Source organism: Muntiacus reevesi, chromosome 14, assembly GCF_963930625.1.
Source record: "Muntiacus reevesi chromosome 14, mMunRee1.1, whole genome shotgun sequence".
In the NCBI taxonomy this organism is placed as follows: domain Eukaryota; kingdom Metazoa; phylum Chordata; class Mammalia; order Artiodactyla; family Cervidae; genus Muntiacus; species Muntiacus reevesi.
In genome coordinates this window covers 34,361,225-34,384,212 of record NC_089262.1, presented here as the reverse complement: position 1 = coordinate 34,384,212, position 22,988 = coordinate 34,361,225, and the positions used below count along the sequence as shown (strand labels likewise).

Here is a 22,988-nt window from a genome sequence, read left to right as displayed (position 1 = left end):
TCCCATCTATTTAAGAGCTTTACACCATTTGTTATGATCCACATAGTCAAAACCTTTAGCATAGTGGATGAAGACGAAATGGATATTTTTCTGGAATTCCCTTGCTTTCTCTATGATCCAGCAAATGTTGGCAACTTGATCTCTGGTTCCTCTGCCTTTTCTAAACCCAGTTTGGACATCTGGAAGTTCTTGCTTCCCAAAACACTGAAATCTAGCATGCCAGATTTTAAGCAAGACCTTACTAGCATGGAAGATGAGTGCAATTGTCCAATAGTTAGAACATTCTTTAGTACTACCCTTCTTTGAATTGGGATAAGGATTAAACTTTTCTAGTACAGTGGCCACTGCTGGGTCTTTCAGATTTACTGACATATTGGGTGCATAATGTGTCATACCACTGGTATATTTAGGGTGTTATTTCTAAAACCAAGGAATTAATCTCTTCAGGGAAGACACTGAAACAAAATGCTAACATGATATTCTAAAAAGTGATAAATACAAAAAAGACATTAACAAATAATCCAGTTGAAGGCAGCAGGCCTAACTAATACTAGAAAAGATAGATTTATAGATTACAAAGATCCATAAGTACATTAGTAGGTAAAGTCTAGAATAATTCCTGAAACCAGTGATAAACCAATGCAGTGACTCAGGTCAGTGGTGATCTCAAGCTTCGCTTGTGCAATGTAATGGACACCCCCTTACACCCCAGATTTCACAAATATCCACCAGATGGTGCCAAGCTGTTTTCCTCAACTTCATGTGAATATGAGAATAACCTGGGATACTTTTTTTAAAAGTTTGATGCCAAAAAAAAAAAAAAAATTGGTGCCTGAAGCCCACCCTTAGAAAGGATGCCTTTCTAAGGCATCCTTAGAAAGGAAGCCCATCCTTAGAAACTGATGCTTTAATTAATCCTTAATTAATGTGGAATGGGGGATTATAATTTTACAATTCCTATTTTCACTATTGGAGGATTATGATATGCAGTCAGTATTGAGACCTTTCTGTTTCTCTAAGTCATAAATGTGCATCCACCATTGACTCTTGATTAAGGCTGGATTTAGTTTAATGGAAAAGTTCTAGCAGAGAATTTTTCAGGCACATGGTCTTAGATAGATGTAAATATTCAAACTTCCGTGAAATCAGGTTCTTTAAGGAGTTTTGACAGCTTGTCTTAAATGCTTTTACCCTGTACTTTTAGAAGACTGAAGTTTATCAAGTGTCCTGATTTTCTGGATGATATAGGTAAAGGTCAGTCTTACAAAAATGGTATTGTCAGTCATTAAGTTTGTTGAATGACAAGCAAGTCTTGTAAGAATATAATATAAGTGGTTCACCAGGAGATCAGAACCTAGAGAAACACAGACTTGGGTCTGTCCTAGACCACAAGATCAAGAACTTTCTTCTTCTTCATGTGCTTATTCATTTATTCATTCATAAAACATTTACTGAGCACCTATTATGTTCCAGACACTTGATACGCAAGCTGAACAAGATTGAGAATTTCCTTAGCTCACTGATGTTTTTATTGAGGCCATAAGTTCTGTTAGTTGGAGGATCATGGATTCTGTTTTATTTTGTTTGATTGTTTTGCATACCATTGTATCCTTAAAGCCTAGCAAATAGTTGACAATAAATATTTGATGAATGAATATATAAGTGAATAGATAAATTGATTAGATGAAATATGTCATTGCAAAGGCACTTATGATACAGGGAAGAACAATGAGTATGTACATGGAAAAGTAAATTACATGAAGGGTTAGGGGAAGTTCTCTGGGGAAAAAGTTATGTGAAAGTAAGATCAGTGTGGTGAAGAGGAAAGAGTAGATTTAAAGGCCTAAAGATGTAAAAAAATGTGCTTATCTTGGGCATTTCAAGTTCAGTGTGGCTACAGGGAAAAGTGAAGTTGAAGAATTAGAAAGAAGATGGGCTGCATAGAGTACTCTAAACTATATGTCTTAGTTTCCTATTACAGTTATAGCAAATGACCACATACTAGTGGCTTAAAACAACATAGGTTTATTATCTTACAGTTGTATAGGTCAGACGTCTGAATCGGGTCTCACTGGGCTAAAATCAAGGCTCTCGTGGAGCTAGAATCCGCTCTAGAGGTTCATGGGGAGAATATATTTCCCTGCATCTTCCAGCTTCCAGGGGCTGCTTGCATTCCTTGGTGAAACTCCTATCTTCAGATCCAGCAACAGTGGGTGGAGTCCTTCTTCATGCTTTGAATTTTTCTTGCCACTCAGATTACGTATCTCTCTGAACCACTCTTCTGCTTTTAAGAGCTCACATGATTAGAATGGGCTCATCCAGATTAAATACAGAATAATCTCCTCTTAATCGCATGCTCAGAGTTTTGCCATGTGAAGTAACATATTCACTGATTCTGGGGATTAAGACATAGATGTCTTTGGGTTTGTTACTCTGCCTACCGTATCATGTCAAGAAATTCAGACTTTCTCTTCAAAACAGAGAGAAACTATTAAAGAGTTTCCGTAGGGGAATGAATGATCAGCTTTGCATTTTAAAAATTTCTCTCTTGATGATTTCTGGAAACCAGATTAGAAAAAATTGCTGTCATCTAAGAGAGTTAAAATGTTTGTGTAGACCGGAGAAATGTCTGGAAAAGATGAAGGGTAAAAGGATTTGGGAGTCATTTACAAAGATAAAGAAAATGTTTTAGTGGTTGATTCTCTTTGGGGGATGAGGTTCGACAACAAAAATACCACTCTGGTTAGGGTGACTGCGTAAATGGAGGCACTGTTTACCAAGGCAATAAATACAGGAGGAACAACCTTGAAAGAAGATGTACTAGGTTTGTTTGGAGAAACATTAAGTTCATGGGATCTTCCCTGTAACTCAGACGGTAGAGAATCTGCTTGCAATGTAGGAGACCAGGGTTGGATCCCTGGGTAGGGAAGATCATCTGGAGAAGGGAGTGGCAATCTACTCCAGTATTCTTGCCTGGAGAATCCCATGGACAGAGGAGCCTGGTGGGCTACAGTCCATGGGGTCGCAAAGAGTTGGACACATAGAAAACATATATTCTTAAGTTCATGAGCCATGAAGACATTCACATGTAGATATCCAATTAGGGGTTATATCCAAGGGTTTAAATTTCAGAAGCGATTTCTGGGCTGCAGACTTATCTCTGGGTATCCTTAACATATACATGAACACCAAACCCTTGGGTAAAATGTAGAAAGAAAAAGAAATCCAAAGACAGCAACTAGAGAAAAAACAGCATTTCTGAGACTGCCAAAAGACACGGAATCCACCCAGGAGAGTAGGAGCAAAGGACAGAGGGGAAAGAAACAATGAAAGGGGCCTGGTGTCATTCAGTCCAGGGAAAGAGACTGTTTTAAAGAGCAAGAGTGGTCAACCTCACTGATGGCTGTGAAGTGGTCAGTGAGATAAGGACTGAAGGGGATCAAGGGAGCAGGCCTCTTGGAGTCACTGTTGACTTTGGCAAGAGCAATGACCTTAGGACAGGAGAGTTGAGCTGTGATTGGAAGGTAAGGAACAAAATACCAGAATGCAAACTACTTTTTCCAGAAAGTTGACCTAAAAAAGATGAGAGAATTTGGGAGGTAGTTAAAAGGGGGAACTGAGACATATTATTATTTTGGAACAGAAAGAAACAGAAATATATCTCTAAGAATTCCTTCAAGTGTCATTGTGAAGGCCAGGGGGAAGCGGGTATAGACAGAAGGAAAAGTTAAGTTCAGAAAGAGTGTTCTATTTGTTCATCCATTTGTTTATGTTTAATGTCAAGGACTTGAATACATTCTACTACAAATGGAAAGGAGTTGGTGGTGAAGGTGAGTTTTTAATGGAGGAAATACTCAGTTAACAAGGGCTCAAAGAGATGCTGACAACTAGAGCTTTGGAGGAGGGATTGGCCTTACCATCCCTCCAAAATAAAAATTAAAAGCTGCATTATGAAAAGGACAGGTGCCACTTTAGGAAAACAGGGCAGGAAGTTTATAGGGTTATTGTTTCATACCTTCTGTTCTTGGTTTTCTTTCGGCCATTCAATAAGATAGTAATTCAAGGTGGTGTTTCAACCTGAAGAGCCTGAAATGGTGAACCAAGACAGAGAGAAAAGTTCAAAGCCAGAAAAGCACAGCTAGGGGTGGGAGGGAAGGTTAAAAGTGCCAAAAAATATACATTGAAATTCAAAAAGAATGAGGAATAAGTCCTGATGTGGAGTGTGATGCTGTAAGTTCAGGACACACTAATTGCAGGGGTGGGAAATCTTGATTTATGAGGTGTTGCAGGAATCGCTGGGTGGACTGGCTTAAATTTGCAAAGAAATAGGGCAACTTGAAGTTTTGCCAGACTCTCTGAGGGGCACAGAGTGAAAGACTGTTCCTAGCTTCACACTATTTGAAAAAATAAGACTAATCAATGAGAAATTCCTGAGTTGGATGACTTACTAGTTTTCTTCACCTTAAGCCTAAGGTTAAATTATAACGCGATACAAGAATTAAGCCAAAATGTTGAGTTAAAATACAATACAGCATGTGATCAAGTGTCAAATGAGAGATGGAGTAAAAAGGATAAGTACTGAGGTTCAAAAGAGAGAAAGGAGTAAATAAATTAATCTGGTTTGTGAAGACTTCTTGGAAGCAAGCACACATAATGGTCATTATTAACGGGTATGTTTTATTATCTTAGTTACGAGTGGGTAGAAGAAAGCGGCACACCATTGCCCATAGACTGCAGGATGAGCTCCTGGAGTGCGTGGTCGAAATGTGACCCTTGCCTCAAACAAATGGTAAGTATTCTTTGCCATTCCCCACTGGTGTCCCCAGATGGCAACTGTATTGCCAGCATTGCCAGGAAAATGACAAAGAGGTAGGAACCTTCCCTCCCCACGCCACCACCACCAGCTGCGTTGTGAACTCAGAATGAAAGGAAAATCTCTAAATGCATTAGGCTAACCTTACTGGGAAACCTGAATGCTGCACAGCTGACTGAACAATTGTCATGAGGAACCATGTTCTATACAAGAACCTGCCAGCCCCACCACATGAGGTGTTCCTTCAAGTGATGTCAGGGACTGTGTTTTAGACTTCCATCTTAAAACCTTTGACTCAACTGGGGGTTGGAGGTCTGCAGTGGTATGGATGCAGTTTTAGATCAGAAGCCCTTTTCAGCCTTAGAAATGCTAACATTTCCAGCTGTTTCTGTGCAGTTTCGTTCGAGGAGCATTGAGATCTTTGGACAATTTAACGGGCGAAAGTGTGTGGACGCCGTGGGAGACCGACGGCAGTGTGTGCCCACGGAGGCCTGCGAAGACCCCGAGGATGACTGTGGCAGCGACTTTCAGTGTGGTACAGGTAATCCTCCCATTGCCTAGTGTGGGTTTCTGGGTGCCTTTATAAGCCAAAAGAAGGAAATGTGCTTCCTGACCCTCATACTTCCAAGTGTGGATACAAACAAAATCCCAATATAATGTGTGGTCACTCCTCCCTCACTTTAAAGTATGTTTGATAACTTCAGAAAGAAAGGAAATCTGGCATGAGATACACAGTGTCTTTCTGCCTTTCCTGACTTTGATTGCAGGCAGATGCATAAAGAATCGACTTCTGTGTAATGACGACAACGACTGCGGAGACTATTCAGATGAGGATAACTGTGAACGTGATCCTCGCCCCCCTTGCCGCGACAGAGTGGTGAAAGAGTCAGAGCTGGCACGCACAGCAGGATATGGGTCTGTACTCCGCTTGGGCCCTTGTAGATGAGGATGAGTGAAAATGGTCCCCACCTCTCTTGCTGTGCTAGAGTGCTAGGTGGTTTGAGCTGGTACAGAGAGTAGCCTACGGGTCTGTATTCTGTTTGAGTTACATTTGAGCTTGAAAGACGTTAACTGCTGAATCAGCAGCTCAAGATAATTTGGACAAACTGCCTGTCTTCAGTAGGTGTCCGTGGAATAGATTAGTCTATCAGGATAATAGGTGATTACTTCTGAGCTCAATAGGAGAGGAGACCCCTTGGTCATCAACCTCTGGAAGATGAAAGCAAGATTAAAATGACACATTAACCTTTGAACTTGAATTGCCAGTATTAGGTCTAATTCGATTCAAATATTTGAATGCCTAGGAAGGCTGAAAATGTTCTGTTGGAACTTTTCTTGGATCTCTACCTGGATATAAGTTCTCAGGGGGTCCCAACATTCTGGAGTTTGCCCAAGAGGTAAAGATCAGAGGCAGCAGTTCTGATGCCATGTGGGGCTGATGTTGGGACTCTGCTTCTCATTACAGAGCTGAAGTTTCACTTGTTTCCATACAATTATTGCTTTATGTGGAATCTAAGGAAGTTTTCTCTCTGAACTAAACAAACAGGCTCAAAGCAGGGCATTACTTGTGTTATGGATTCTCATTTGATGTAAATCTACATCTGATTTTATAGGAAAAGGATACAGAAATCATAGCCCTCTTGGCTGAAAAACAATCATTTGCAATCTATAGGTTTCTTTTGTACACGAAGAGAAAATTCATTCTATGGTATCTGCCAGGGAGTTTCCCAATGAGGCATCCCAGAGAGCAGCCAAGTCTCCTTAAATACCTCCTACCTTACCTTGATCACGGCTGTTAATGACATCACAGAGCCGAGCTTGCGGGACTAAGTTAGAGGGTGGAGTCTGAGCTATATGGAAAGTTGGCTAAGAGGTGGAAAATGAGGTCGGCTCTGATAGAATCTGTCCATCAACCATTTTAAGATCCTCATTACCATGAGCAATCACCTGTAGCTAATTTAGTCTTCATAAAGCTATTGTTCTCTGACAGCTTTCATTTGCATAGTAACTTTGAATTTTTCCAAATCTTTTTGTGCATTCCCTCTCTTAGCTATTCATAAAAATCCTGTGAGATAGTTAGGGGCGACATTATATTCACTTTATAGATAAGAACTAAGTAAAATAAACAAGGCCTTTTGGCACGTTAGTTGCTAGCAGAACTAAAACCCAAGTTTCCCTGACTGATAGAAAACTATGTGTTTTTTTTTTCACCATGTCACCTAACCCTCTTTCTTCCCACATTCCCCTCACTACTCACATCACTCCTCCCACATCACTACAAAGCCCATAAGTCAGCTCCCTAACTTCAAAGCCTAGCTAACCTTGGAAAATGAAACTCCTTAAGTAGTTATTTATTACCCAAATATCTGAATTAAGACTATGGAGAGTACTAAAAATCAGTAATTAATATTTAACAAGAGATTTCAAAATAGCATGCCTTGTTATATCAATAATCATGATTTTTTCAATACCATTGATGTTACATATTTATGTATCTATACTATATATCTCCATTATGCTTATATGGGGCTATGAGACTATATTGAAATAGAGATAATAGGAATAAACAAACTAATCACAGCTACATGCTTATAAACTCTCCAGTTTGGAAAACCTCAACAAGTCATAGCAGTCACATACAGTCAGATTCTTTTACACATGAAAGTCACAAGTACTCATAAATTAATTAAATTTATAGTTGTTTTCATTTGAAGGACTCTTCATTTAAATTCTCATGCCAGGAGAATTCACTTGTATCACAAATATTTCAGCCTCTTGTTGGTATCTGAGATTCTTCAGAAGTGTTTAAGGGAAATCCCCAACCCATCTTGCATCCATTGGAAAAAAAAAATCCATACCAGCTGTAAATGATACGCTATACACAAGGAGTTACTTCTGTGTGATCTAAGCATAACACCACTTCTGTGGTGGGAGCCTGCTCTTCTGCTCACCTGGTAAATTGGAACTGCCCTGGGTTTTAGGTGCAGGTGTGAAAACAGCCATCTCCAAGTGCTGCCAAAGAACACATGCTTTTTATTTCCCAAGCGATGACATTCCATCCATGAGAAGTTTTCATGTTTCTTGGCAGAAAAAAAAAATTGGCTCATACTAGACTAGACTGGCTGTCTCTGTAGCAGTGGAACCAAGTCAAAAGTTTTGAAATATTTCTTCCTTAGCGGTCCTTTAGTCTGTGGATCAGCTTCATTGTAACTTTCCAAATGGATCCAGCCAACTGGGCAATTTGCTGTTCCCTAGAACAAAACCCTTCAAACTGGGGTAATCTTACTGTAGGGTGCAAAAAGACTCTCCAGGGGGGGAGATAGGTGAGTTTTACAATAACAGTTTCCCCAATTAGTTACTTAGCTAATGTAACTAATAATAAATCTTTGATTCCATACATACAGATTTTTCAACTGATAAGATTGAAGATTCAGGATCATTCATCCAGTTGTCAAATCCATTCTCCTGTCTCACCTCTTCTTTCACAATCGTCTAACTCCCACTTCCCAAAAGAAGGGTACATCCCTCACCCATCTCATATTTCCCTATGAGATAGAAAAACCAAGAATCAATTCCAAATTTTGTATTCAGCTGGACTTGGACTCTAAGGCCTTGTAAGTCAAGTGGTCTCCAATTCTTATTACCAACAGCATTTAAAGATGTCCTAATCAATTGTCAGGTAATGGACTATAAAAATAACATTTAACTAAAGACTAGTATGTGTTCTTTTTTTAGCATAAAACTCAGAAGATCGAGGAATTGAGTAATATTGCTGTGACAAAATTCCTTCTATTCTTATCTACTTATTTATGTGCATAAAATTTCTCAGCAGTTACATCTATACAAATGGAAAGTAAAAATGAAATTGATGCTGAGCCCAGTGTTTTTTCAAGCAGTAAGTAATATTCGTCCATGGGTATAGTAACTAATCAACTAATTAAAAAGAAGCCCCATTCACTTCACTGAGAGATGCTTTTCCAATAAAAATTTTATGTTTAAGTATTGATAAATTTTAATATGTTTAAATGTACTACTAAAAATGGTAACTCAATCCAGAAGAATTTATTAAACACTTAGACCTTATGGTCAAAGAATATCTAATGTTTTTAAAACTTCAATTAATATCTTTTGAGTACAGAAAAGTGTGAAAAAGTGATCAATCAAAACTTCCATGCCTGAAAGTCCATTCAGTTCGGTTCAGTTCAGTCACTCAGTTGTGTCCGACTCTTTGCGACCCCATGAATCTCAGCACGCCAGGCCTCCTTGTCCATCACCAACTCCCGGAGTTTACTCAAATTCATGTCCATTGAGTCGGTGATGCCATCCAGCCATCTCAGGTTAAAATTTTATAGCAGAAGTGAAATAGAAATATAGATTCAAGCATAAAAGGGAGTGAGGGAATATAAGAACTCTATTATCTACTCATTTTGCCATGAACCTAAAACTGCTCTAAGAAATAAAGTTTATTTTTTAAAAAAGAAGAAACAAAAGGAATAACATAAAGCATTCAGCTGCTAAAGAAATATAAACATTGTCATTACTTGATACCTGCTATCACTACAGAATTTATATGCCATTGGATTTATTTTTTAAAGAAGCACAATAATTATATTTTAAAGTGTAAATATTTACAGCATGCTGGGAAACTTATCCTTTAGTCCAGTTCAGTCGCTCAGTCATGTCTGACTCTTTGTGACCCAATGAACTGCAGCACACCAGCTTCCCTGTCCATCACCAACACCCAGAGCTTGCTCAAACTCATGTCCATTGAGTCAGTGATGCCATCCAACCATCTCATCCTCTGTTGTCCCCTTCTCCTCCTGCCTTCAATCTTTCCCAGCATCAGGGTCTTTTCAAATGGGTCAGTTCTTCACATAAGGTGGCCAAGTGGAGTTTCAGCTTCAGCATGAGTCCTTCCAATGAATATTTAGGACTGATTTCCTTTAGGATTGACTGGTTGGATCTCCTTGCAGTCCCAGGGACTCTCAAGAGTCTTCTCCAACACCACAGCTCAAAAGCATCAATTCTTTGGCTCTAAGGTTTCTTTATAGTCCAACTCTCAGATCCATACATGACCACTGGAAAAACCATAGCCTTGACTAGACGGCCCTTTGTTGGCAAAGTAATGTCTCTGCTTTTTAATATGCCAACATTTTCACTCTCCTCTTTCACTTTCACCAATTTATCCTTTGCAACTACTTAAACTTAAAAGGAAACATTTTAGATGTTAACCTAAAACCATATAAGGAGGCATGATTTATTAGAGTAGACAACCAGAAAATCTGAAGACTACCGCCCAAAAATATGCTATATGTATTTCCACTTACAGAACATTTTTAATATTTTAAATGTACTTGGCTGCAGTAGGTCTTAGTTGCGGCACTCTGAGATCTTTAGTTGTGGCACAAGAACTCTTAGTTGCAGCATGTGGAATCTAGTTCCCTGACCTGGATTCAAACCTGGAACCTCTGCATTGAGAGTGCAGAGTCTTAGCCACTGGACTACCAGAGCAGTCCTTCCACTTACAGTATTTCGTACACTCATTCCTTCTGCCCTCCAGACCCCATCTTCAAAACTCAAATCAAATCATGATACTCCTTCTAAAACCATTTTTATGACCCTGCCATGGGGACCTCTTTCTCTTGGGAACTTTGTATATCGCTTACCTGTACTACCCATTTTGTATGTGCACATTCATCCTTGGACTATTGTTTGAAATTGGTAATTGTATCCAACCCCTACCTTGAATATAATTTTAATGAAATCAAAGACTATATTAACTATCTTAATATTACCCATTGTTTATTACAAACACTACACTACTCATAGATAAAACAGATACAACAGTCACCTAAGAGTACATCACCATTATTGTGTTGTTCAGTTGCTAAATCATGTCCTACTCTTTATGAACTGCATGAACTTTGTGAACTCCATGAACTGCAGCATGCCAGATTTCTCTGTTCTTTACTCTTTCCTAGATTTGGCTCAAGTGTATGTCCATTGAGTCGGTGATGCTATCTAACCATCTCATCCCCTGCTGCCCTCTTCTCCTTTTGTCTTCAATATTTCCTAGCATCAGGGTCTTTTCCAATGAGTTGACTCTTTGCGTCATTATAAGCCAAGATTAATGTCATTATTCACTTAATACAAAGAGGTACGGGGTCATTGTTAGTAAAATATATGGAAGACAAGTTCACGACAGAATAAAGAAAAAGTACTTGAGGTCTTGTTTAAGAAACAAACACAGATCACTTATTTCCAGTATGCTATGTATTTATATCAAAACCTTAGCAATATTTTTTAAAATATTTATTGCTCACATGTCTGTGAATACAGGGATGGGTGAAAAGCTGAAGCCAAAATTTTAATCTCCCATCTAGCATAAGATGTTGAAGAATGTAAACTAGATATATAGCGTTTCTTTTTTCCTCTCTTTCTTGTTCAACTGACTAAGTCTACTATTTGGCCCTTTACTGGAAATTTAGTGCTATAGCATTTTTCATGAAAGGTACTTTTGGTGGGGCAAATAGTGAGAAGGAGTTAATTCTAACTATACAATCAGCTTTAAGAAAGATATTGCCAAATCATTTCTTTAATTTGCCTTTCATTGAGTTGAACTATAATGTTCATCTTCTTTGTAGATTCAAAGTTTATTAAGAATGTGCTGTTTATATAAAGATGTTGTTTTTAACCCATTGGAAATAGGATACTTTTCAAATTATTTTTCTTGCATTAGCAATGGGTTTGTGATCCAAACCCTTTGACAAATTGCTCTTGAAACCAACATCCAGATTTGTAATCCAACTCATTGGACTCAGGGATATGGTTCAGAGCAATAGCTTTTGCTTAGAGTTTTGCTTAGAGCATATTTATGCTTTTGTGCCAAGCTACATTATGGATATGAGAAGCAAACCTCTATTTTGGCCTCTCTGCCCTGGGGCCATTTATTCCAGATACAGTCTAGACAGCAAGGATTGTTTCACCAATTAGCACTTCACAAAGAATGAACTGTTTCTTATTCATATATTGATTTTTGGCCTACAAATCAAAGTCAATATATTTTAGGCTAAACAAGCTTCCTATTTCTGAATTAAAGTTTGCCAAATAACAATATTTTGCTAGGAGAAAAAAGGAGTACCTTTGAGAACGCCTTGCCGGATGATGACATTTTTGTGTTCCTCTTGGAAAGTGTGATAAGAGTAAAATAAGTCTGGAGGGAACAAGGTTTGTGACAAACAATGAGACAGCTGGAGGAAAAGGTTTAAGTTTAAAGAGAATGGGGAGAGAAAGAGGCCCCATGTTGATTCATAGATTAAAAATCATATGCATACGTTATACTCCTCCCCCTGAGATGCTCTGTTCTTAATTTTAAGAGGTGATATTGTAGCATTGGCTTATAGTTCACCAAGGGAAGTTAGCTAAGAGTTACATCAGTGAGAATTCAACTCTAACAGCCAGATGGTCCTTTGCTTCCTACTTATTGAATTTCTTTCATTGGGCTCAACAGTGGCCTAGTTGCCTAAAAGAGTTTATAAGACCTTCCTAAGGTGTACCTCCCACCCAGACGCAGAGCAGAGGTGACCAGGCTCTTGCTTCTGTTCCTGATTCTATCACACCATCACACGGGTTTTGGGGACACGATGAGCTGAAGCTCTCTTCTCCCGGTTCTTGAGGGCTACCTGGCATTCGCTACAGGTATCTCCATACCTGAAGCTACTCTGTTCACTCTCAGGATCAACATCTTAGGCATGGATCCACTCAGCACTCCTTTTGACAACCAGTACTACAATGGACTCTGTGACCGAGTTTGGGATGGCAACACCTTGACGCACTACCGCAGGCCCTGGAACGTGGCTTCGCTGACCTATGACGTAAGTCTTCTTAGAAGACAATCCATTGTTCAACTTCAGCTGACCAATTGTTTCCATAGCTTCATTCTAAATGATGTGAAAAATGCAGTAGAATGAAAATTCAATGTAAACATAAGATTGACTTAAAGAAGAGGTGTAGCCTGAGTCTCTTTAGGTAATATACAGCAGTCTATGATCAATCCTCAGTAGCATGCAGTTAGTGGTAGAGTTTTGGCAAATATCTCATCTCTGTGAAAAGAATCATCTGAGGTTCTGATGAAACTGAAAATTAAATTAGTGCTGACTTAAGGACTGAGCACACTGCTGCCACACTCTCGAGGTTCGGTTTTGGCTAAACTACCAGGAACATGTCTAGATTTCTTTTCCTTCTTGTCCCCTTTTTAACACCTGCTTGACTAATGTGAGTGGTTATTCTCACTCACCTCAAAACCCCCCATCCCCAGTTTTAGTGAAATTATTTCCTAGAGTGATTTTTACTCTATAAAATGCCAGCTCAAGCCTACTGCCTCTCTATAAGTCACCTAAATTCTCTAAAATGATCTACAAGCTGTATTCAAAGGAATAGCATTTATCTCCTTTAGAGATTCATTTTTGACTTAAATGAGATATAATAAAGAATAGTAAATAACTTACTCTGATCCAGGAACTACAACAATCTGTTTCTTTAAATGGTTCCACTGGTGACCCATAAAGTTTACTTTATTTAGTCACAACAATGTCCTTTATTATTGCTGTCAATCCCATCAGTTTGAGAAACATATTACTTTTCCATAATTGTAGTTAGTATTCCTTTTATCTCTAACAATGTTATAAATCAGTCCCTACCCATTGCAGCCTGAAGTGATCATCCTGTCTTGTGAATGCTAAAGATGCTTAATGTCTCAAATATTTGACTGGCATTCTTTCCCCCATGTGCACACTGTCATATTTTTGGTACCTGTAAGTCCAGAAAAAAAAATGTTTTCCACAAATCTAAGGGAACATTATTGATGTTTTCCATCATGCCAGGTTAACCTTCTTTAAGCATATTTTTTGAAGGGGAGTTTTCATCTTTCTAAGAAGTATTACACATGTTCTACTTTCTTTGAAAGAGTATACCAAAGAAGGGAAGCTTTGTCATTGCTGATGCAAGAAGGGTTATTGGTTTTGTTTTGTTTTGTTTTTTTTATTTCTCAGGTCTGTGTTGTACAGTTTTTCTTTGACACTGTCACTAGCCTGTTAGCTTCTCTGTAAGGTTAGTAACAGAGATGAGGGCTAGAGGGTTGCTCAGGACTGATCTTGAAGCTACATTTGGAAAGTAAGCAAACTGTTGTCCCTTATCTACAACTCTGAAAATAGATGTGATTCCTAATTCAGAAGGATTTGAATTTTACGAGGATGTGGTGCTTATCCTGTATATTACTTACATCCGACGTGGAGTTGGGAGCAGCATCTTAGAATCAAACACATTGACATATCTATGGCAAAATTAACTGATATTTACAAAAAGTGGGAGAAATGAAGACCATAAATAACTTTTTCTCAGTTCAGATCAGATTAATGCCTCCAAATGAGTTTTGGCATCAAGCTTATAAAAAAGTTGATAGGGATTGTGGACCTGAGTGTTTATTTCATGCCACCTGAAGAAGGATGCTGACAGAGTTGGCTGGGGGCCTGTAAAAGTCCCCAAATCATCCCCCCCCCCCACCTTGGTGCTAGTAATGCTAATGCTTCCAGTATCCTAATCTGTTAAGGTCCACAACTAGCTCAACATTAAAGAACTTGAGTTTACTGAGTGGAAATCTCTATTTTTACTTCTTAGGAAAGGGTTATTTTCTACACCTTCTAATACTCTTTGGCATATTTTGCCTACTTTTTCATGTATATTCTTATGATAGTGCCTAAAGGCAGAGAATGCATATTTTACTTCCTTATAACCTATTACCAGTTGTCACTCAATGTATGTGTAGGATAAGTGCTCAACAAAATTGTACTGGATGACAATTTTTAAAAACTTGTTTTAGTTACTTATGGGCAATAATTTACTACCTTTCATTTTTTGAGAGAATTCTATGAACCTATCATTCCATGGGGAATATCCCTTAATAATGACATCTTACTCTGACACATTCACTTTCACTCAATGCCTCTTCGCTCAAAGGCAGCTTTGGCTCCAGAGTACACTGCAGAGTTTGGAATCCTAGCCCTTGGGAAGATTACTTCTCCTCATCGTGCCTCAGTTTCCTCATCTGTAAAATAGAAATAATAATGCCTACCCTGTAAAGATAAATGAGTCTAAATAGGTGAAACATTCAGGTTACTGACACATAGCAAACACTCAATAAATATTTGCTATTCTTTTTAAAAGTACAAACAGAAGAAGACTTAGTTCTGGTTAAATGCAGTTCTGGTTGATTAGCAGTTACATTCTCACTCAAGGTTTATTGGTTACCGTAAATCAGAAGTGATGATTACTTGAATGAATTAGTTCCTTTTCACTTGTCTATCTTTAGTCATTTCTACTTTTGTTGTTGAAAGTAACAATTTGTAAATCAGGTTTCAGGTTTTCATTACAATTCTTTTTAAACCTGAATCTCCATGAGAATGTAAGATTTTGCAGGTCAACAAAGGTTTGGAAAGTGCACCTAATCATCCTTTCCACCCCAAATCCTAACAAAATATTGAGCGATTTTATATCATGTACATTGCCAGTAATTTCTTGCTGCCTCTTAACTTCCTATATCTACTCTAGTAGAGTCACTAATTTTCTAGACACATCCTTAACCTTGTATTCACCAGAACCATGCTGCCTCTGAAATCTGAAACATTTTATGTTTTGCCTCATCACAACTATTCAGTCTCTCAGTTCCCATCCTCACTTGTGACCACTAATGTAGTCTTAAACCCCATCTAGACCCAGTTTTGGGAGAAGGAAATGGCAACCCACTCCGGTGTTCTTGCCTGGAGAATCCCAGGGACGGGGGAGCCTGGTGGGCTGCCGTCTATGGGGTCGCAGAGAGTCGGACACGACTGAAGCAACTTAGCAGCAGCAGCAGCAGCAGACCCAGTTTGGGGGCATCTATTTTCCTTCCAGTCTGTTTTGCTCCTCCTGTGTCCAGTTTTTTCCTCTAATCAATCTACATCCATTTTTGACCACTCTTGATAGTGTTATCATTGTCCTTGCTTTCTATTCCTTCTAGAAAAACTCCATCTTTGGATGAACCCTATTATTTTTCTACGTAAACTTACCTTACTGGGCACCGTAGAGAAAATCATGCTAATCATTCAGGAACAGGTAGCATTATAACCACAACCAGATCTTCCACCCGTCTCAGCAGGTCCCCACACCTCCCCTGTCTCCACAGGGTAGCTTAAATGTTAGACAACCTCCTCCAGCTCTTTAACTTATTATTCTGCCTGTCTTACTGGATGGCAGGAGCTCCAACTGGACAGAGAATATCCAAGCCACAGATAAGAATCTTCTCAGGTTTTTTTTTTCCTCAAAGTTGTACTTATGTACAAACTTATTTGATGCTCAGTTCAATCTCTGTCTCCCTCATTTTCCACCCTGTCCTTAATATGTAAGTATCTTTAAGATTTTCGTTTAAAAAACAAAAACACAGAAAGGATGTCCTCATCTCTACATATTCTTCTCATCTACACTTGCTATCTCAATTTTTGTACTTCCCATGAATTTCCCAACTGGATTTGTTTCCTAGGGCTACCATCACAAAGTACCCCAAGTTGGATGGTTTAAACAGCAGACATTTATTTTCTCACAGTTCCGGAGGCTGAAAGTCTAAGATCAAGATGTTGGCAGGGTTGGTTTCCCCTGAGGTCCCTCTCCTTGACAGTAGGGGGCTATCTCCTATATCTCCACGTGGTCTTCCCTCCATGCTGGACTGATTCTAATCTCCCCTTCTTATAACGTCACTCGTCATACTGGATTACAGCCCATCCTAATGACCTCATTTTAACTTAACAACCTTTTTGAAGATTCTGTCTCAAAATGCCATCACATTTTGAGGTAACTGAAATCAGGAATTTCAGCACGTGGATTTTGCGGGGTGGGGGGGGGGGTGGTCACAGTTCAGCCCTTAACACCAAACCTCTGTTATCTTGTTAGCCAAACTGTTTTCACCAAAGTTCATCTTAAGCTTCATTGAGTTCCCTTTACTTGAAACAGCCCTTAAATATTGCTGCTACCAGAGTTTCCATCTTGTTTCACAATCTCTCTCTACATTGGGTGATTTCATTCCCTCCTGTGGCTTTAGATTTCCCCTCCATCCAGATGGCTTACAAATACTGCATTTATAGCCCAGGTCTCCCTCTGAACTGGATATCTGTGTAACTCAGTTCAGTCACTCAGTAGTGTCTGACTCTTTGCAACCCCATAGACAGCAACATGCCAGGCTTCCCTGTCCATCACAAACTCCCAGAGCTTACTCAAACTCATGTCCATCAAGTCGGTGATGCCATTCAGCCATCTCATCCTCTGTCTCCCCTTCTCCTGCCCCCAATCCCTCCCAGCATCAGGGTCTTTTCCAATGAGTCAACTCTTCGCATGAGGTGGCCAAAGTATTGGAGCTTCAGCTTCAGCATTAGTCCTTCCAATGAACACCCAGGACTTATCTTCTTTAGGATGGACTGGTTGGATCTCCTTGCTGTCCAAGGGACTCTCAAGAGTCTTCTCCAACACCACAGTTCAAAAGCATCAATTCTTCAGCACTCAGCTTTCTTTATGGTCCAACTCTCACATCCATACATGACTATTAGAAAGACCATAGCTTTGACTAGATGGATCTTTGTGAGCAAAGTAATGTCTCTGCTTTATAATATGCTGTCTAGGTTGGTCTGTGTTGTGGCTCAGCTGGTAAAGAATCCACCTGCAATGTGGGAGACCTGGTTTCGATCCCTGGGTTGAGAAGATCCCCTGGAAAAGGGAAAGGCTACGCACTCCAGTATTCTGGCCTGGAGAATTCCATGGACTGTGTCCATGGGGTCACAAAGAGTCAGACACGACTGAGTGACTTTCACTTTCACTTTCAGGTTGGTCTGTGTAGCTAGTTGACTGCAAACATCACAGTTCACATATCCAAACCTTATATCCCATCTCATTGCCAATCCTCTGTTTCTTCTCTTGAATTCTCTGCTTGGTAATTGAAACAATATCTTCCTAATCATTAAACGCAAAAATCTGTAAATCTTCCTAAAGCCCTCTACAGGTCCATCTCTCTCAAAGCCCACAACATCCAATCAATCCTCAAGTTCCGTTATTTTATAAAGTCTCTTATCTCTGTTTCTTCTTCTCCATTCCCACTGCCATGCCCTCTGCCTTGGGCTCTCATCATTTCCATCTGGGCTACTATGTTAGTCCTCCTATCAGTCTGAGACCTCTAGTTTTGCTCAATTTCAATTCATTCCACACACTTCAGTATGAAGATATATGATAAATCTGACCTTATCACACTGTTGCTTAAATTTGGTGTTGTCTCCCTATAGCCTTCTGAATAACGATCAATCTCCTTAACAGGGAGGAAAAGGTCATTCTTCATCTGGCTTTTAATTGCTACACCACCCTCCGCTTTCTCCTCTGAATCTTTTATTTTGGTTAGATGCCTCTTCTGCAAATTATGCAATTGCCTTTGCTTTTTCTTTCTGTTCAGGTGTTGATTTTGCTGTATCATATCTACCTTTAGTCGAGTTTCTAGTCATTTTATCTACCATGGAATCCTAAGAAACTAACATCATATATCATGCTAAATAAATAATTGTGTGTTCAGTCATTCAGTCATGTCTGACTCTTTGCAACCCCATGGACTATTGCCCACCAGACTCCTCTGTACATGAGATTTTCCAGATAAGAATAGTGTAGTGGGTTGCATTTCCTTCTCCAGGGAAATAAATGATTACTGAAATAGTAACAAAATGCATGCAGAATACTGACACTCTTGCTTTAGAAAGCAAATGCTTTTTTTAATGGAGGGAATAACCCATATTCAAGTGAACATATAATTGGAATTGCCATTAAAGTTGACAGGAAGAGAAAACAGGCTTAATAAACATTCCAACTACTCTCTCTACATGCATTTAGAAAACTTGGCAGTGAACAAATAAAATTTATTGTATATTTACATGTTAGTTTATCTGTTATATATTGATATTCTTGGGGAACAAGTAAGACTATGCCTATAGAAGTTGCTATCTTGATAGGAACTATAGTCTGCAATGAACTTATTATGGATTCAAATTTGGAGTCATAGGTAGGAGTCAAATTATGAAGATACTCATATGCCATACTAAGTAACTTGGGCATAATCCTGAAGATGATAAAGGAATCTCTGAGGATCATAACATGGTCAGAGTTGCATTTGAAATCTTTGTGTTTTGTGGAGATGAATTTTGAGGAGACAACAACAGAGATAATAAGTGAAGAAGGCTATTTTATGGTCAAAGGAGATGATGAAAAACTGAACTGCGTCTGTAATTCTAGAGGCCTAGAAGGAGATATGAGATGCAGCTCAGTCTTAAGACCCAACAGTTCAGTAATGAATTGGAGACAGTAGAGCATAAGGTCAAGTGCTCAGTTCTGAATAAGACTCCTTGGGTTTGAATTCTGATAAATTCCTTCACTTATCACTTACATGACTCCAGGCAACTTAATTATCTTTCCTGAATCTCAGTTTCTTATCATAAAGTGGGGTAATAATAATATATACTTCATAGGAATTTGGAAAAGATTAAATGTGTTAATAAGTACAAAGTGCTTAGAACAGGGTCCAATGCAAAGTAAACTCACCATAGATGAAAAATATGGACACATGAAGTCAAAGGAGACCTCCAGTGGATGGTAGGCCATCAGAGAAGACCTGAGATGTGTGTGTGGGTGTGTGTGCATGTGTGTGTGTGTGTGTTGGAAGGGGAGATGGGGAATGTTCCCAAAGAAGAGTTAATTCCAAGAAGATAACGATTGATCTCTGGATAGAGTTATCTTGCCCAAAATAGATTATATAAAATATATAAATGTGAGGGTGGAGTTTGAACTGGAGACAGAAATTTAGGTACCAACAGCATATACCAGAGCATCACTGAAGTCTTGAGAGTGCTTAAGGCCAGTCCAGGAGGTGTATAATGAGAGAGGAAAGAACAGAGAGAATGGAATTCTAGAACATGCCAATATTGAAGACCTAGGCAGAGAAGATGATCTTTTGAAGATAATAGAGAACTATATTCATTATCTACTGTTATCTTTCAAATTATCCTGAAATTTAACAGTTAAAAGGGGATGTGGTTTGGCTAGGTACCTTAGCTGAGGATGACTCATAAGGTTTCAGCAATCTGCTCTTTCCAGGTTCCTTTTGTCAATTAGTGAGAGATGCCTTTAATAATAATAGTAAGTAATGTATTTTTTATTCTTTATTTGTACATACAAACTTTTAGTGAAACTTCTAATAATCTTTTCTCTTTACTTTTTATTTCCATTCTCTCTCCAAACCTCCTCAGTTTGAACTATGAAGTATTTTCTGAGGTGTTCTATCTCTTCCATTCCCAGGGCCACAAGTAATGTTTATTTCTATTCAAGAAGCATCAGTTGATAAATTTTTAAGCAGGATAGATTTCTCTAACTCCTATAAAGACCTTCTGGAAGACACAGCCACACTTGCCCCCTCTCTGATTTCAGCTTCTCCAACATCTGTTTATTTGATTCTCATAAAGAAACTTACTTCCATCTTTGTGTCTTCCTGCTTTCTGTAATCATGCCTCTTGACCTCTCTTCAAAGGCTTTTGTTCTCTTCAGAATGATCCCACATGTTGGCCCATCTCTGAATGCCTATCATTGAGCTCAGACTTATTTTTGAATGGATGGATTGGGGGCTTTTCAATCTAGCTCTTGTCTCTAGGCTTTCTGGGGGATGACCCAACCCTCACTATTTCAGGCTTTACTCACTACTACCATTCTAGCATAGTGAAACAGGACCATTCAACAGCATTCTAACTGACACCCTGACTAATATTCCTTTATACCAGCAAGCAGTGCTTCACACAGCTAAGTTGATCCTTGCCCAGGGCTGGTTCCTTTCTAGCCAATTCAGATGTAAGCACAAGAGCCTACAAATTATGCCACTCTGATCCAACAACCAATTAGAAGACAATGAACTAGGAAGAACTTAGCCTTCTAGAAGAGCTAGAGAGAGAGAGTTTTCCAGTGCCATTTTATTCAGCTTTGGCACTTCTCAGCATGGAAATTGTGGAAAGAGTGGAATTGTCTTCAATTGCTTCTTAGATTTCAAGGCAATAGAAATTTATTCATCTTGCTCTCTTTTTGTTAATTGAAGTATAGTTGATTAACAATGTTGTGTTAGTTTCTGGTGTACAATAAAGTGATTCAGTTTAATATAACATACAATATTATTGCATGATGTATATATGTATTAGTTTTTCAAGGCCAAATGTTCAAGAAAACCTTTTCCATGAACCTTTTCTTTATTTACCGCAGAGAATTTGTCAAGCCCTCTTTGGCAGTGTAACATAAAAATGAACAATTCTGCCCTGTAATCAGACTTCCTGGGTTTCATTGCTGACTGGACCACTCCCTAGCTGTGTGACCTTGAATGCATTTTTTAACTTTTATCTTCTTATCTGTAAAATGGGGATTATTTGAGAAATTAAAAGTTAGGAAATTAAATATTTATGTAAAATACTTTTAGCAACTATTGACACAGAGTAAGCACTCAAAACTTATGTTATGTTAGCTATATTGAAGCTGCATATTAAATTTAATAAATTTTTTATTGTCATCCACTTTTCAGCAGGCAATTTACTAAATGGTGAAACTACAGTGGCATGTGGATAAGATGGGTATGGTCCCTGACTTCTAGGAGTTTACCTTCTGAAAGTCTATTAAATAAACAATTATAAAAGGGAAGAGTTTTTCATTTTGTAAAAAGAACCATGAGAGCTTATGGGAAACAGATTTGTTAGTCAGTGGGATGAAGAAACATCTCCCTAAAGAAGTAATGTTTAAGCTCAGACTTGAAATAGTAGTGGGGATTCACCAGACCAAGGGATATGTAGTACGTATGTGTGTATGAGTGTGTATAAACATCTCCCTAAAGAAGTAATGTTTAAGCTCAGACTTGAAATAGTAGTGGGGATTCACCAGACCAAGGGATATATAGTACGTATGTGTGTATGAGTGTGTATAATGTTTGTGTTATGGGAAGGTGGAGGAGGCAGGGGAAGTAAAGAAGTTTCCAGAGAGTAAACACAACATAAACGAGCCCTGTGGTGGGAGGAAACATAGGCGGTGGAAATGGAAAGATCAGCGGGCTGGAGTATAGATAGGGAGAGACTAACTTGGAACAAATCTAGTTTAGACTTTATCTCAAAGGCAGTGGGAAGACAAAGATTTTAAGCAGGGAAGTGACATGGTTAGGTTACTCTTCCCCTTTTCATTGAGCACCTTCCTTTAAAGAAAATTACATACATTTCAATCTTTCCCATTAGATGATAACTTTGGGTTTCTTGTCTTAGTCTTCTTGGGTTGCTATAATGAAATACCAGGGACCAGGTAGCTTTGAAACAACAGAAATTTACTGCTCACAGTCCAGGAGACTGGGCATCTCAGATCAGAGGGCTAGCAGGGTCAGGGGAGCGCGCTCTTCTGGGTTACAGACTTCTTGCTGTATCCTCACATGGTTTCCAGGGACTGGGGAGTTCTGTGGAGTCACTTTTATAAAAGCGCTAGTCTTTTCATGACGGCTCCTTCCACAGGCCCCACCTTCTATTAATAATGCCATCCCATTGGGCATTAGGATTTTAACACATGTATTTAAGGGGAGACCTACACATTCAGGTCTCAGCATTCACCGTGCATAAAAGTCACTCAATGTATGCTACGAAGTCCCACCTGTGTCACTGACTAAAGAGATGAGTGTCTCTTTCCAGACAAGAGTTGCAGCCTGCTTCAGGGGACCTCTGGAAAGAGAGCTTAATTGTCGAGATTAACAGCTCTCCTACTGACGCCTGACAGTAACCAAGTTGGCAAAGAAAGTTTTGTTTTATTGAAGTATAGTAGGTTTACAGTGTTATGTTAATTTCTGGTGAACAGAAAGCTATTTCAAATGTATATATATACATATATTCTTTTTAAAATTCTTTTCTATTATTGATTACAAGATATTAAATATAGTTTCTTGTGCTATACAGTAAGACCTTGTGATTATCTATTTTACATATAGTAGCTTGTTATCTGTTAAGCCCAAGCTCCTAATTTATCCCTCTCCCATCCTTTCCTCTTTGGTAGTCAGAAGTTTCTTTTC

The 22,988-nt window shown here is 38.8% G+C and overlaps 1 protein-coding gene across 1 annotated transcript in view; it reads left to right on the top strand.

Moving 5' to 3' along the window:
- Nucleotides 1–4,636: 4,636 nt before the first annotated feature.
- The window catches only part of C9 (complement C9), a 47,288-nt gene continuing 28,936 nt past the window's right edge, over nt 4,637–22,988 (top strand). Inside the window, exons 1-4 of the mRNA XM_065905638.1 lie at nt 4,637–4,789; nt 5,210–5,354; nt 5,581–5,728; nt 12,549–12,687. Coding sequence (XP_065761710.1) covers nt 4,673–4,789; nt 5,210–5,354; nt 5,581–5,728; nt 12,549–12,687 — 549 coding nt within the window. The 5' untranslated portion in view covers nt 4,637–4,672. The remainder of the gene's footprint in view (nt 4,790–5,209; nt 5,355–5,580; nt 5,729–12,548; nt 12,688–22,988) is intronic.